General features: G+C 51.4%; 1 protein-coding gene across 12 annotated transcripts in view; it reads right to left on the bottom strand.

Annotated features, from left to right (window-relative positions):
* The window catches only part of DENND2B (DENN domain containing 2B), a 184,667-nt gene that overhangs the window by 21,889 nt on the left and 149,751 nt on the right, over positions 1-13,027 (bottom strand). For all 12 annotated transcript variants that reach the window (XR_004436005.1, XR_004436004.1, XM_033206354.1 and 9 more), the window contains 3 exons: positions 11,008-11,144; positions 2,524-2,675; positions 451-666 (listed from right to left, as the gene is read on the bottom strand). Coding sequence is in view for 10 of the 12 variants with exons in the window: in XM_033206354.1 (XP_033062245.1) it covers positions 451-666; positions 2,524-2,675; positions 11,008-11,144 (505 nt within the window). In the remaining 2 variants the exon portion in view is untranslated. The remainder of the gene's footprint in view (positions 1-450; positions 667-2,523; positions 2,676-11,007; positions 11,145-13,027) is intronic.

Below are 13,027 nucleotides of genomic sequence, written 5' to 3'. Positions count from 1 at the left end.
GCTAAAAATACCATCTGGCTAAATCCTGCTGCTTTGGGCCGGGGATTTGGGCCTGGCTGCCTATGTGTGAAAATCATTGCTGAAAACTCTTCAATGCTGTGAGTTATAGGAAGAACCCTTGTTTGAGTCCTAGGTCCTTGAAAGCCTGGAAATGCTTATGTGTGCAGATACCCCAAAATTCATACACCACACTTACTAATGGAGAGCCTTGGCTAGCCTTTCCTTCCTCTAACGTCTGAGCACCAAGAATCAGTTAATGCATCTTTATCGATAAGAAAGGATAATTAATCAGATGAAAAAGAGGCCAGTGCACAGACCCAGAATTTATTCAAAGGGAATCGAGGAAGCAGTCCAGATTAGGGAAGGAAGGAAGCCAGGAAGGAGAGAGAAAAGCTGGTTGCCTGCCCGCCCACCTGCCCAGCCCCAGTGGGCTGCCTCTGGGGAGGGTACCTTGGGAATGCGGCGGGCCCGGCGGCTAGACAGCAGCTCGCTGGTGGTGCTGAGGCTGTCTTCGTTGAGGCTGGAGGGTGAGGACGGCAGGCTCAGCTGAGCCAGCAGCAGCATGTCGTCATGGCTGTGCCTCTTGGGTAATCGTGGCAGCCGGTGGCTCTTCCTTTCTGACCAGTTCCCACTGCGCAGGGACTGGCTGTTGGGTTTCAGGGAAAGCTGGCATGGGGGAGAGGACATGTGAGAGGGGCTCGCCACAGAGGCCTTGGCCGGTGCCTCTCGGCTGGGATGGGGACACAGAGGCCAAGGGCTGGCATCCCTGGCTCCCCACAATCTTGCCCTGGAATTTCCATATCTCTCTTAAGACTTTAACTACTAATCAGCCAGGTCAGGGCTAGATTAGATACTTGCCTTCCCTAAAGGAAGCTTCACTACTGCCAGCAAAAAATGAAAGCAGAGGCTAAAAACACCTGTGCTCTTATCTGAATGGAAGAAAAAGGCAAAGTGGGAATTTTGAGGGCTCCTCCTGAGCTTTGGGACAAGGATTACTGGGTCTGGGTGATGCAACCAGTCTTCCAGACCTCTGCCCCTGAGCCAGTCCTAAAAGGTTTCAGACAGCAGAGGCCATAACCTAATGGCCAGCCTGCTGGGCTGCGAGATCCTGCAGCCTGGCCCTCCTAACTGCTCCCATGGAGAACACAGGGGCTCTGGGCTCTGATCACCAAAGCTGGGCCAGGCAGGCCTCACACTGAATTGGCTTCCACACTCACAAGGCCCTGACTGCCCTCTTCCCAGCCCTGATCTACTCTCTGCTTCTCGCCATGTGCGCTGACCTCTCAGCCCAGGGCACCATCCTTGTTGTGGACCCTGTGGGGAGGCAAGTATCCCACAGACACCCAACCACTGTCTGGTTCTGGAATTGCCTCTCCTCACTCTTCAGCAAATCCTCCTTCCTTCACAGCCCCCAATTTCCTGTTCTCACCCAGTCAATCTGGCAATGCAAACTCAGAGGAAGCCTGTTTGAACAGAGCCCTAATTAGGGGGTAAATCTTTTTTTTTTTTTCTTTTGAGATGGAGTCTCACTCTGTCGCCCAGGCAGGAGTGCAGTGGCGCAATCTTGGCTCACTGCAACCTCCGCCTCCCGGGTTCAAGCAATTCTCCTGCCACAGCCTCCCAAACAACTGGGACTACAGGCATGCGCCACCATGCCCAAGGTTAATGTTTCTATTTTTAGTAGAGATGGAGTTTCACTGGCCAGGCTGGTCTCGAACTCCTGACCTCAGATGATCCGCCCACCTCGGCCTCCCAAAGTGCTGGGATTACATGCGTGAGCCACCACTCCCGGCTATGGGGTAGATCTTTTATAAAAACAAACACCTTATTCCAAAGCCAGAAGAAATCATTTTTATATTATCTGGCCAATGCTATACAGGTCCTTCCATTTGCAAAGATAATTAGGGTTACCTGGGGAGGTCAGAGAAGCCTCTCCACCTGCCTCTTGTCATCCTGGACAAGGACAGAAGGAGCTGAAGTCCAAGAGCTTCCTTTGGCTTTTCACCTTTCCTCTCGTTCTGCCTTCTCCCCATCCATTCCTTAAAGATTCATGCTTACTCTCTCCCATAGGAGTGGCTCCAGGTGTCACAGACACCTGTCTGGCTCTCCAAATGTGATTTGGGGGCCTACAAATGGCCCCCTAATGCCAGTACTGAGATGACTTCTGGCAGAGTTGCAGAATGCCAAGACTCCCACTAGGCCCTGTCTTCCTGTTTCGCACAGGGTGATAAATAATCAGACAGGAGACTGCAAGGGCTCCTGGCTGAGTTTAGCAACTCAGAGCTTGTGTAGGAAGAGAAAGAAGATAGGACAGGATGCCCCTCAGAGCAGGTGCCAGTTGTCCACAGGGGTTTCAATATGGTGGATGTCCCTGAGTGCAGAGCCCTTTGCTGAGGAGACCTCCTTTATCAAGTACTAGTGAGGGTAAAAGCCCGAATGGAAGCTGGGCCCAAGCCTTGGAAGGGCAGGCCCCCACTGTGGCCCTCACGCTAACCCTACAGGCCCACGTCAGGGCTGAGTTACCTGTGTGGGTGGGCTGTTGTACTTCCTGTCCTGAGGACTCCACATCCTGTGCAAAGAGTCCAAGGAGTTCTCAGACAGTTGCTGGGATTTTCGTCCTGCTCTTCGGCTCTTTAAGTCCACATCCTCATATGGATTCTCCTTGGGCAGATCTCCTGCAGAGGAGGAAGAGTTAGAGAAGGGGGAGAAGGAAAGAAGGAAACACACGAACTCACACACACACAAACAAACAAGCAGAATTCCTGTGAACCAAAGAGAATGGCTTCTGCCTGGCCCCTCAGCTCATGAGTCATGCAGCTGCCCGTCTGCAGTGGGGAGGCTACAAACAGATCCTGGCTCCAAGTCCAGCAGCAGAGCCCACCCCCCCGCCCCCCGCCAACACCCCCCCCCACCCCCAGCCCAGCTCAGCCTGGCCTCTGCTTTATAAATTCAGGGATTGCACAAGACTGGCTCAGCCACCCCTGCCTGTGCCCAGTCAGAGGACAAAGCCAGCACCAAGAGTCTTTCCTTGGCTCCTTTCCCTCTGCTGCAAACACCCCAAAAAACACAGTTCAAGGTAGGAAGGGTTTTCAGGTCACATGGCTGTCCCTTCACCCAAGGCTCAGGGGATCTCCCTGAGGACCTACTTTGGAGGGTGGGCATGGAGGAACTCACAGAACTGTCGAGAGCAGAGCTTCACCAGGCCCCCCTCACCGACAGTGCCATTCAACAAGTCTTTTAGGGCAGGGTTTTGTGGTGTTCACCGAGGCAACCTTGGAACGGAACAGTGATTGGCAAGGAGGAAGTGTTCGGTAGTGATCTGTTCAATGACTCTCCTACTGTAGCGTGTCTATTCCCTCTACTGCTGATCTCAGCAAAAAGAGAACCATCAACACTCCCCTTTTGGAATCAACTCTCCTGCTGTGACACAGGGGAGGTGTGAAAGGCTTGGAAGGAGTCTGGGCCAAAGGATGGGGGTGAGGGGAGTTCTTGCTTCTCAGGACTAGTTCTAAAATCTGTGGCAGTGGGCACTGTATTGGCATTACCAGAAAATCTCAGAGAAGTCCAAAACACAATCCCTGCCCTTCAAGATGTTGAGTGGCAATCCTTTCCACAAGATGTGTATCTCCTGCCCCGACCCCTACAACATACACCTTTTCTAAAATACAGTAACAATATGGGCCAGGTCAGTCCTAGCTCGATCCTGGTGGCAGAATCCGTAGGATGAACAGGTCCCTGGGAACTCAGAACACAGCCCTCTCTGTACCCCTTTCCCCGTCTTCCTGCTGCAGAGCAGGACTCACTCCAGCACCTCTGCTCAGCAGCAGGATTGAGCCTGGGTGACCACCGAGTCCCACACTTGTCCTACAGATGTCTGAATGTGCCTTACGCCCCAGAGGAACTCAGACCCCACTCCTCAGGAAGCAGGCAGAAGAAGGAGCTGGAGGACGAGAAAACAAAGGCTGCCGAGAGTGACGCTTTCCTAGAGAGGGCACAGGAGGAAGCTTTCCTAGAGAGGGCACAGGAGGAGGCTTTCCTAGAGAGGGCACAGGAGGAGGCTTTCCTAGAGAGGGCACAGGAGAAGAGCCAACCCCTATATGCTTGCAGATCCCTCCATTTCCAAAGTGGAGCTCCCTCCACATTGAGGCATCAACTTATGCAAAATCACAACGACTTTAGGAAATGCTCTTTCAGAGTCAGGGGGCAGGTGTGAAGAAGGGATTTCAGTGACAGCTAAATAGACTGCAGTAGGAGTAATACAAATCTCTGTAAACTTATGAGTCAAAGATGGGTCACTGGGATTTGGGAATGGATTAAGTGATTCCCAACTCCAAGCAGAGTCCCCAGCAATGAAGCAGACCTTTTCCTGTAACACAGTCATGCTATTAAAATGACTTGTCTCCATTCCAGAGCCCTGACTAAGTGGAGCTGGCCCAGCAGCCCTGTCGCAAGAAGCCAAATAGCAAACCCAGCACCCCCTGCATGTTTTCTCCAGCCTACCCCACCGTGGGGCACTTAGGGAGGCGTTGGGGATGGATTCTCTACTTCTTGGTCCTTCCGCAACATATGTCCTGCAGGAGTGAGGGGGTGGGGGGACTAAGAAGGGAGAATGCCAGGACACAGTCTTCCTGATCCCCTAAAACAGGACCAGAGCATCACTGTCCACATCAGGGCAGGGAGAACATTGATGCCAAGCTCATCAAATCCTTGGGCTGCATGATCAGCCAGGGCCTTTATTATCATCCCCAACCTATAGTAAGCCTTGTCCCAATCCCAGGGGTTTCTCCAAGCCACTGACATTTGGGGTTGAGTAATTCTTGTTGTGGTAGACTGTCCTGTCCATTTTTAGGATGTTTAGTGGCAACCTTGGCTTCTATCCACCAGGAGACATTAGCATCTCCTTAGCTATAACAGCCCAAAATGTCTCCAGACACTGCCAGATGCTCTCTGGGGCGGAGAGAGGGAAGAAAGGAGGGAGAGAGAGGGAGGAAGGCAGGAAGGGAGGGAGGGAAGAGTGAAACTGTCCCCCCACTGAGAACCACTGCTTTAGATAGAGCTTTCTAAACTTCCAATGGCTTCTGAGTGTGTGACGTGAGTCCCAAGACTAGCCCTCTTTTTTTCCATCCTCTCTTCCTTCACCTCACTCCCTCCTTCCTTCCTTCTTTTCACTACAGTAAGAGCTTTGAATATTGATACAAAATCCAAAGCTCCAAGAAAAAGGTGTAGGATACTGAGGCCCGGGGAAGTAATAGATGTACAAGGCTGGTGCACATCACTGACAACCCAGGGGAAAACAGCCAGCAACAGCAGGTTCTCAAGATAGGTCCTGTCTCTGGAAACTCGATTTCAGGAAGACCTGCTCCTGCCCAGCCCCTTGTGCCAGCCTCTCTTCTCCAGCAATGTTTAACATCCTCTCTGATGTAACAAAGCCACTAATCAGTTCTCCAGCAAATAGATGGCTGGCCCCAGCCCACACGCTGCCTCCCCAGCCTCAGCTTGGTCCCTTCACCACCCTAACTCATCTGCCACTCCCAGCTTCCTGGACCATTCCTGACTGCCCTGGAGGAGCTGTCTCAAATAGATTCTCCCAGTCATCTCTCCAGGTGGACAGGGGGCCAGGGGATGGAGACGCACAGAGACAAGTGGACCCTGAGTCCTGGACCACTAACCTGAACCAGCTGAGAGCAAATAAATATCAAAGCAATGGCTCAGAGTTGGAGGAGATGGTGGCCTGGGAAATGGTGCGCAGAACGTCCTACAGAGGACAGAGCTAAAGGAGCTAGGGCTGAATGGGAGATTCAGCAGGGGCATGAATGGGAGACAGGGAGCCTGGCAGATTGCAAATTTCTACCTGCATTCCTGCCCACACAGCTTTCTTGGGACAGTCCACACAACCCTTGGAGAGGGATGAAGAGGTGGACCCTCTTCCCTGAAGGCCTGGCCCTCAGCAGCCTCAGCTCATCAAGCCCAGCTGGAGAAGCCAGAAGTCTCAACCTTTCCCAGCTTGGATGACGAAATAAGGGACAAAGGCATCACCAAGAATTTCTGCTTTGCACTATTCTAAAAGGGGTTTGTCAGAGCCCAAAAGTGTCACACTGATCCTCTTAAAGGAAGAATCCAGCCCCTCTGGGCCCTGCTCCCATTCCTCCCCACAACCTCCCACTCCTCCCCACAACCCTTCACTCCTCCCCATAACTCCTTTGGTCTTAACCACACATACAGCACTCCCCCACCCCAACCTAACTGGTAAAACCAGTTAGGAAAGGGGTGTGTGTACGCACATAGGCACTGAGAATTTCTCCAAACACAGTCCTAAGCTTCCTGGACCACACCCATCACTAGGGTCCTGGGTCTGCAGCTTCCCTCCCCAACCTCCTCTGGTTCCAACCAGCTGTTTCTCCTGGTTCTCAGCCTTTTTCCCTCTCTCACACAGGACAGAAAGGGCCAGGCTAAGAGCCCAACTCCCCAGCAACAGATCAGATTGGGGCCTCTAAGGGGCCGGCTGTTGCCCACCCTCCAAGACTTGACACCATTTCTCGACAGCCCCGGCACCTTCTCTGGGCTGTACCTCTTGGCTGTTTTGTTTCCCACTGCAACCTCCATCCCAGTGGGTGTCCTCTGCTCCTTACTGTTTCCCAGCCTGGGGGCAAATAAGGGAAGCAACCAGAGACAGTGGAGGCTCAAAAGGCTTTTGCAGTCCAGGCTGACTGGCCCGGTCCCCAGCTTACATCCCACTGAAGTTCTTGGAAATGCTCCCTCAGCCCAGGCTAGCTGATGGGAGTGGGAATCTGCAGGAATGCAGCTCAGGCGCCGAGGCCACTCCACATAACTCCTTAACAAGCTGCTTCCTTGGGTGCATTTTAAGTGTCAGGCTCAGAATGCAAACATAAGGCCTATGTAGAATAGCAGCATCTTCCAGGGGCAGATGTCAGATGGGACAGGCGAGAAATAGCAGCCCCAGGAAGCAGCAAGGCAGTAACTTTCTTTCCAAACTCCTTTTCTGCAAGTTAGCAGGGTAAACCTCAGGATTTTGGGAGTACCCCACCCCAGCTCCTCAGGCATCATGCCTAGTGTAGGCAGGAGGCCAGCAAACCCCCCACAACCCCCCACAACCCCCATTCGAGTCCACTGCTCACAGAGAGACACGTTTGTCTTGGGGCCAACTGGCCCTCCACCTCTGACAGACAGGACTCCAGTCCAATCACCAGGACCCAAGATGGAGATAAGCACTAGGCTCTCTGCCTCCCAACAGCTCCATCCCTACGTGCCTGCAGGAGCCTGATCCAGCAGGGTCAGAGTCATCCTTCACCCCACAGAGCACAGGCTGGGCCCAGACCAGACAGACGGCTCCCAGGAAGTCCAAGCCACTGATCAGTCCGAGGCAAGACGGGAAACTGCCATTCTGAGTTCAGCAATAAGACACCCCCTGAAGCCTTGTGGGGAGCTCCAAACTCTCAGGCCTGTCCCCAGGGAATGAAAAAAAGAAACCCACCAGAATCTAACAGAAAGGGACTATTTTCCTCTGTATTTCCCTCTGGCCTCCCTAGTCAGGTCCCAGAAATTCAGATTGGGCTGCTGTGGGGACATAAAAAAGGAAAACATGCACAGGGCACTGTCCTAACTGCAGACTCCGGAAACCACCCCACCACCCCACCAGGCCAAAGCAAAACCTAAACATCCAATGTAGTGTATTCCCAAACTGGTGCTTGGGTGGCTCCCCTCCCTTTCTCCCGCATCCTCTCCCTCTCTTCTTTCCTTGTCCTTTAAGTGTTCCAAAGATCCAGAAGCCAGGTGAGCAGTTACCTCTACCTTTTGCCCACACAGCGCTGACCCCTAGCTGTACTAAGCCACCCAAGAAGCAGCCAAGCTGCTCCCATATTTTTTTAACTCCTCATGCAACACCCAGAGTGGAAGAGAGTCCTCCCTAATGAGTGGGGAGGCCGCTCTGTTGCCCCACCCACTCCCTACCTCCTGTTGCAGGGAACATTCTCATTCACTCTAGTTTGGCAGAAACTGTACTGTGTCAGTTTGCTGCCCAGGACACTGGGAGCACCCAGTGTAGCTGCTGCTGTGGGCAGAGAGGACTGTGGTTTTCTGATGTCCCTTGACTATGCTGGGTGCTGGCAATCCTGTGGTCCTGCCGTTCTCTATTCTCTGAGAAGGATTTCCTGTGGGATATGTTCTTGGGTCATCTGAACTGAAATTTGAGAAAGGGATGGCTTCAACCATTTCTCTCTGTCCAAAGTTCCACCATCCAGGGCTCTGTTCAGGACTTTTTGGGGCAATGTTTGGGGGGCAGAATTTTGGAAGAACTGAGCTGGCCAACAGAGCTGTTCCCCAGGCCTTCTTAGGTCAGGTTTGAGAGAAGGGAAAGAGGAGGGCAAGTGTGTCTAGACCTCTGCCTACTCACTCATTCGGGAGGATGTTCTTCCACTCCAGGATGTTGGTATTGCACAAGGAGGTGAGAAATACAGGAGCAGCACTGGCTGCCTCTTGGGTGGCTGAGTAGAACTGGGGTATGGGCTGGAGTTGGGGCATCTTCCTTAACTGCCCACCTGGCTTCTGGATCTTTGGTTCTGATGCCCCTAGCTCTTGACATCTGCTCTGGGTTGCCTGTGGGTACAAAGCTGTCTTTTCCCCAGGTATAAGGGAAAGGGCCTCCCTCTCCAAATTCTTTTGCTGTTCTAGGGACCTCACTCCTACAGTCTTCCAGCTGTGACCCAGTTTTGCGTGACTACATACTATACACTCTGTTCCTGGGAAAGCAGTGTCCCTGTGGGTCCCGGCATGGCTGCTGTCTCCCCAGAAACGCTGGCCCAGCAAGTGGCAAGGAAACGGCTATGAAACCAATGGCTCAGATCAAATGAGGGAACAGATGGCCCTCTCTTCATAAGATTCCAGGCTTCTGAGCCAGCCGGGCACGGTGGCTCACGCCTGTAATCCCAGCACTTTGGGAGCCTGAGGCGGGTGGATCACGAGGTCAGGAGATCAAGACCATCCTGGCTAACACGGTGAAACCCCGTCTCTACTAAAAAATACGAAAAACTAGCCGGGCGAGGTGGTGGGCACCTGTAGTCCCAGCTGCTGGGGAGGCTGAGGCAGGAGAATGGCATGAACCCGGGAGACGGAGCTTGCAGTGAGCTGAGATCACATCACTGCACTCCAGCCTGGGCGACAGAGTAAGACTTCATCTCAAAAAAAAAAAAAAAAAGATTCCAGGCTTCTGAGAATCTGGAGGGTTCTCTCTACCCCGGGCCACTTCTCTCTCTCATGTATTAACTAACAACACATTCTTCTGATTCAGGGCCCAAGACAGAGGCAAGACAGGGGCCCAGAGAGGGAGCCGGCAGGCAACACACAGCCTCTCTCCTCCCCACTAACCGACACTGACACCACACTTCACCTGAGCAGAATCAAAGCCCCTTACTGAAGAGGATGCTAACAGAATTGAAATGAACGCCAAACAAACAAAACAAAACAAAACAAATGTAACCCAGGCTACAGCATCTATCTTTCGTCTGATCCGTGAACACAAGTTTGCCAATACCATGTCTTCCCACCTGTTGGAAGACAAATCTCAATGGAGTCTTGCATTTCTGCCTTTCTTCTGAACAAGAGGGACTGACAGTTCCAGCCTATATTTTAAAGGGTATTTATACAGCAAACAGCCTTGGAAGACAGAGATAGTGTCTCCCTTCAGGGCAGAGGCAGATTTGTTTCCTGAGCAGAATGATAAAGATAATGTTTCCTCCAAGGACCAAGGTTAGGCAGGTTTGCCAGCAGTCTCTGAAAAGACTGGGGTTTCCTACGCTTGGGCTCCCCAGCTGGGACATGGACCTGCAGTGTCTGCAGCTTCCACCTGGGCCTTCTCCACACTGCCCCATGGGACTTACGCACAAGGGGAAACCCGTGTGAACACAAAGCTCATGCTGCCTGCTGTGCCATGAGTAATAAAGTCCTTTGTGACCCAGGGGTCTCATGTCTTCTGCCAGCACCCATGAAACTAGGGCAATGAAACTTCTTAGCTTGTACAATAGACTGAATGTTTGTGTCCCCCAAAATTCCTATGTTGAAACCTAATCCCCAATGTGCTGGCATTTGTAGGTGAGGCCTCTGGGAGGTGATTAGGTCACGTGTACAGGGCCTTCACCAATTAGGGCCCTTTTAAAAGAGACCCCAGAGAACTCCCTCTGCCCCTTCCACCACATAAGAACACAGAAAGAAGGTGGCCATCTCTGACCAGGTAGCAGGCCTGCACCAGACACTCAGTCTTATTTAATTCTAACAACAACCTTTATGAAGTATTATTACTTTTTTTTTTTTTTTGAGATGGAGTTTTGCTCATATTGCCCAGGCTGGAGTGCAATGGCGTGATCTCAGCTCCCTGCAACCTCGGTCTCCTGGGTTCAAGCGATTCTCCTGCCTTAGCCTCCCTAGTAGCTGGGATTACAGGCGCCCCCCACCATACTCAGCTAATTTTTTGTATTTTTAGTAGAGACGGAGGCTGGTCTCGAACTCCTGACCTTAGGTGATCCACCAACCTCAGCCTCCAAAGTGCTGGGATTACAGGCATGAGCCACCATGCCCGGCTCGAAATGTTATTACTATTACTGTTGTTGTTAATATAGTCACATCATCATTTTATAAGAGAAAAACAGAGTCTTCACAAAAGTTAAGTGATTTGCCTTAAGGACACACAGCTAAGGAAGAGGGCCTGTTGGACTTCAAAGCCTTCCAAAAATAAAGGAAAGGAATGATGTCGTTTTCTCCTTCTCATGTCCCCAAACGTCCTTTGGATTTCAGTTCATTCAAGAGCCAGGCTTTTAATCACAAAGCCGCTCTGTCTTTGCTAAGGTGCTTCGCCCGATGTCCCATTTCCAGGAGGAGTTCCAGAAGGTGGGACCATGCCTGCCCACAGTGAAGGAGGTCAATCTAGGTGTTTCCTCCTGTTCCTGTTCTTCTGTAGCCCCCTGAGATGACCCAGCCGCCACCTCTGCCATTGCTTACCCACAATATCTTCATAGGCATTTTCTTCTAAAGTGCTTTTGGATCCAAACTTGGGTTGGTTCTCAGTACCATTCTCAGTGGGAGAAGAGGGGTACAGGGACTGGAGACTGGATGCATCCTCAAACTCAAAGGATTTTCTGTGGATAACAAGAGCAAGAGTCATTCCTGCTGAATCAGATCTCTGCTGCCTTGCTGGGGAATGTCCATGGCAACAGCAAAGACCATAGGCCCTCCTCATAAAGCCAGCTTCTGAAAGAACATCCAGGTAGGTCCAAACTTACCACCCAAATTAAGAGACAGGTGGTCTGAAAGGCCCCAGCCTGGGTGCCTGCAATGTGCCTTTCCCGAATAATACCGATATTAGGTAACAACAACTACCCCAGCTTAAAAGCATGCTGTTCCAGGTACTGCATCAAATGCACCTTTACATGTGTTACCTCATTAATCTTCACAACAGTGCCACCAGTATTGTGACATCTTGTGAAAGAGGAGACGGAAGTGACAGAGGCATGATTCTCCCAGGTGATGTCTCACTCCAGGGCCTGAGCTGTTAACTATTAATTTTGGCCTCAAGCCCTAGAGAATATCCTCCTTGAGAAGTGTCTGTGATTACACTGGAATCGAGTGCCTGGTCTGCCTCTGGGGTCTCACATCCTCATCTGCATCCTAGCCAGGGACTCCTGCCATTGCACTAAGCAGGTAGGAAGGCTCAACACTGGGAGGGTCCCACTCAGGGCTGTCAGGGGGTTGGAAAAGCAGTCGTTGCTGGGTGGTTTGTTGAAGCAGGAAGGGCTGAGCCCTTAAAACAAATAAGACCACTGCCAAGGTGGAGCTGGGAGGACAATTTGCAGTCAGAAGCTGCTTCCAAGACCCAGCTTCCCTTCAGCTAGTAGTTTGCTCCTTTCCATCCCTTGGACAACCTTCCTCTCTACTGTACAATTTCAAGACCACAGCTTGCTGTCTCCTAAGACTCCCTGAGCCTACAGCACTCTCTGCTCCTCTCCTTCATCTGAGAGGTACATCCCTCATCTGAGACCCCAACTGCATCGTCTCCCTCTCCAAGGTAAGTCCCCGCAGGCTCCTGGGGAGGGAGAGAAGGCAAGGCACTGACTGGATCCCTCCTCCCACCCATGAACACCTCCTCTTCTTTCGGGCACCATCAGACCTTTCAGGCAAGAGGCCTTTTTCTCTTGTTTCCTAACAGCTTCTCCTGAGAGTCCTACCGTGCAGGGAAAGGGCTAAAAGTGTCCTGAAGGCTACAGCTTGTTCTTAGCTTGCCTGTCCCTGCCCTGCCCCAAGCACTCAACACAACCGAACACTCTTTATATTGGCGTCTCCTCCCTCTGCCTCTATGACACATTCCCTCCTGGCTTTCAGCTTTTCTTTTCAACTCCTGGCCACTACTTTTCAGGCTCTTATGAGGGGTTCTCCTTTTCCATTTGCTTTTTAAGTGTCCGGGTCTCTCAGAGTTCTGTCTTAAAAACTCTTTCTCACTCTGCACTTTCTAGGGACCAAATATCCATGGGCCATTGCCATATCTACCATCTCTATCTTGATGACTCCCAAATTTCTGTCTTTGGCCCAGATTCTTAACTAGATAAACATCCAATGGCTGAGCACAGTGGTTTGCAAATGTTGGCCCAGGACCAGAGTTAGTGTGACAGCAAGTTTTCTTTGGCATATACAGTAGACTCAGCATCATATGCAGGTAGCCCTCAAGTCAGTAAATAAGACACAAATCATATTCAGTCAAATTATCCTTGAAAATCCCCCAGGAAGGTGTCATACTGAGGACCAACATGCCATCTCTCATTAAAACTAATAGTTTCTCCCAGGAATTTTTTTTTTTTTTTTTTTTGGCTGAATGCCAGAAGAAACACTTGGCTTGCATTTTACACACACACACACACACACACATATTTTTTTTGCGAGATAAGGTCTTATGCTGTTGCCCAGGCTAGAGTGCAGTGGTGTGATCATACCCACTGTATCCTCAACCTCCTAGGCTCAAGCTATCCTC

The sequence above is a fragment of the Trachypithecus francoisi genome, unplaced genomic scaffold, assembly GCF_009764315.1.
Source record: "Trachypithecus francoisi isolate TF-2019V2 unplaced genomic scaffold, Tfra_2.0 Lachesis_group8, whole genome shotgun sequence".
In the NCBI taxonomy this organism is placed as follows: domain Eukaryota; kingdom Metazoa; phylum Chordata; class Mammalia; order Primates; family Cercopithecidae; genus Trachypithecus; species Trachypithecus francoisi.
Note: the sequence above shows the minus strand (reverse complement) of the source record. Positions and strands in the feature narration are given on the sequence as shown.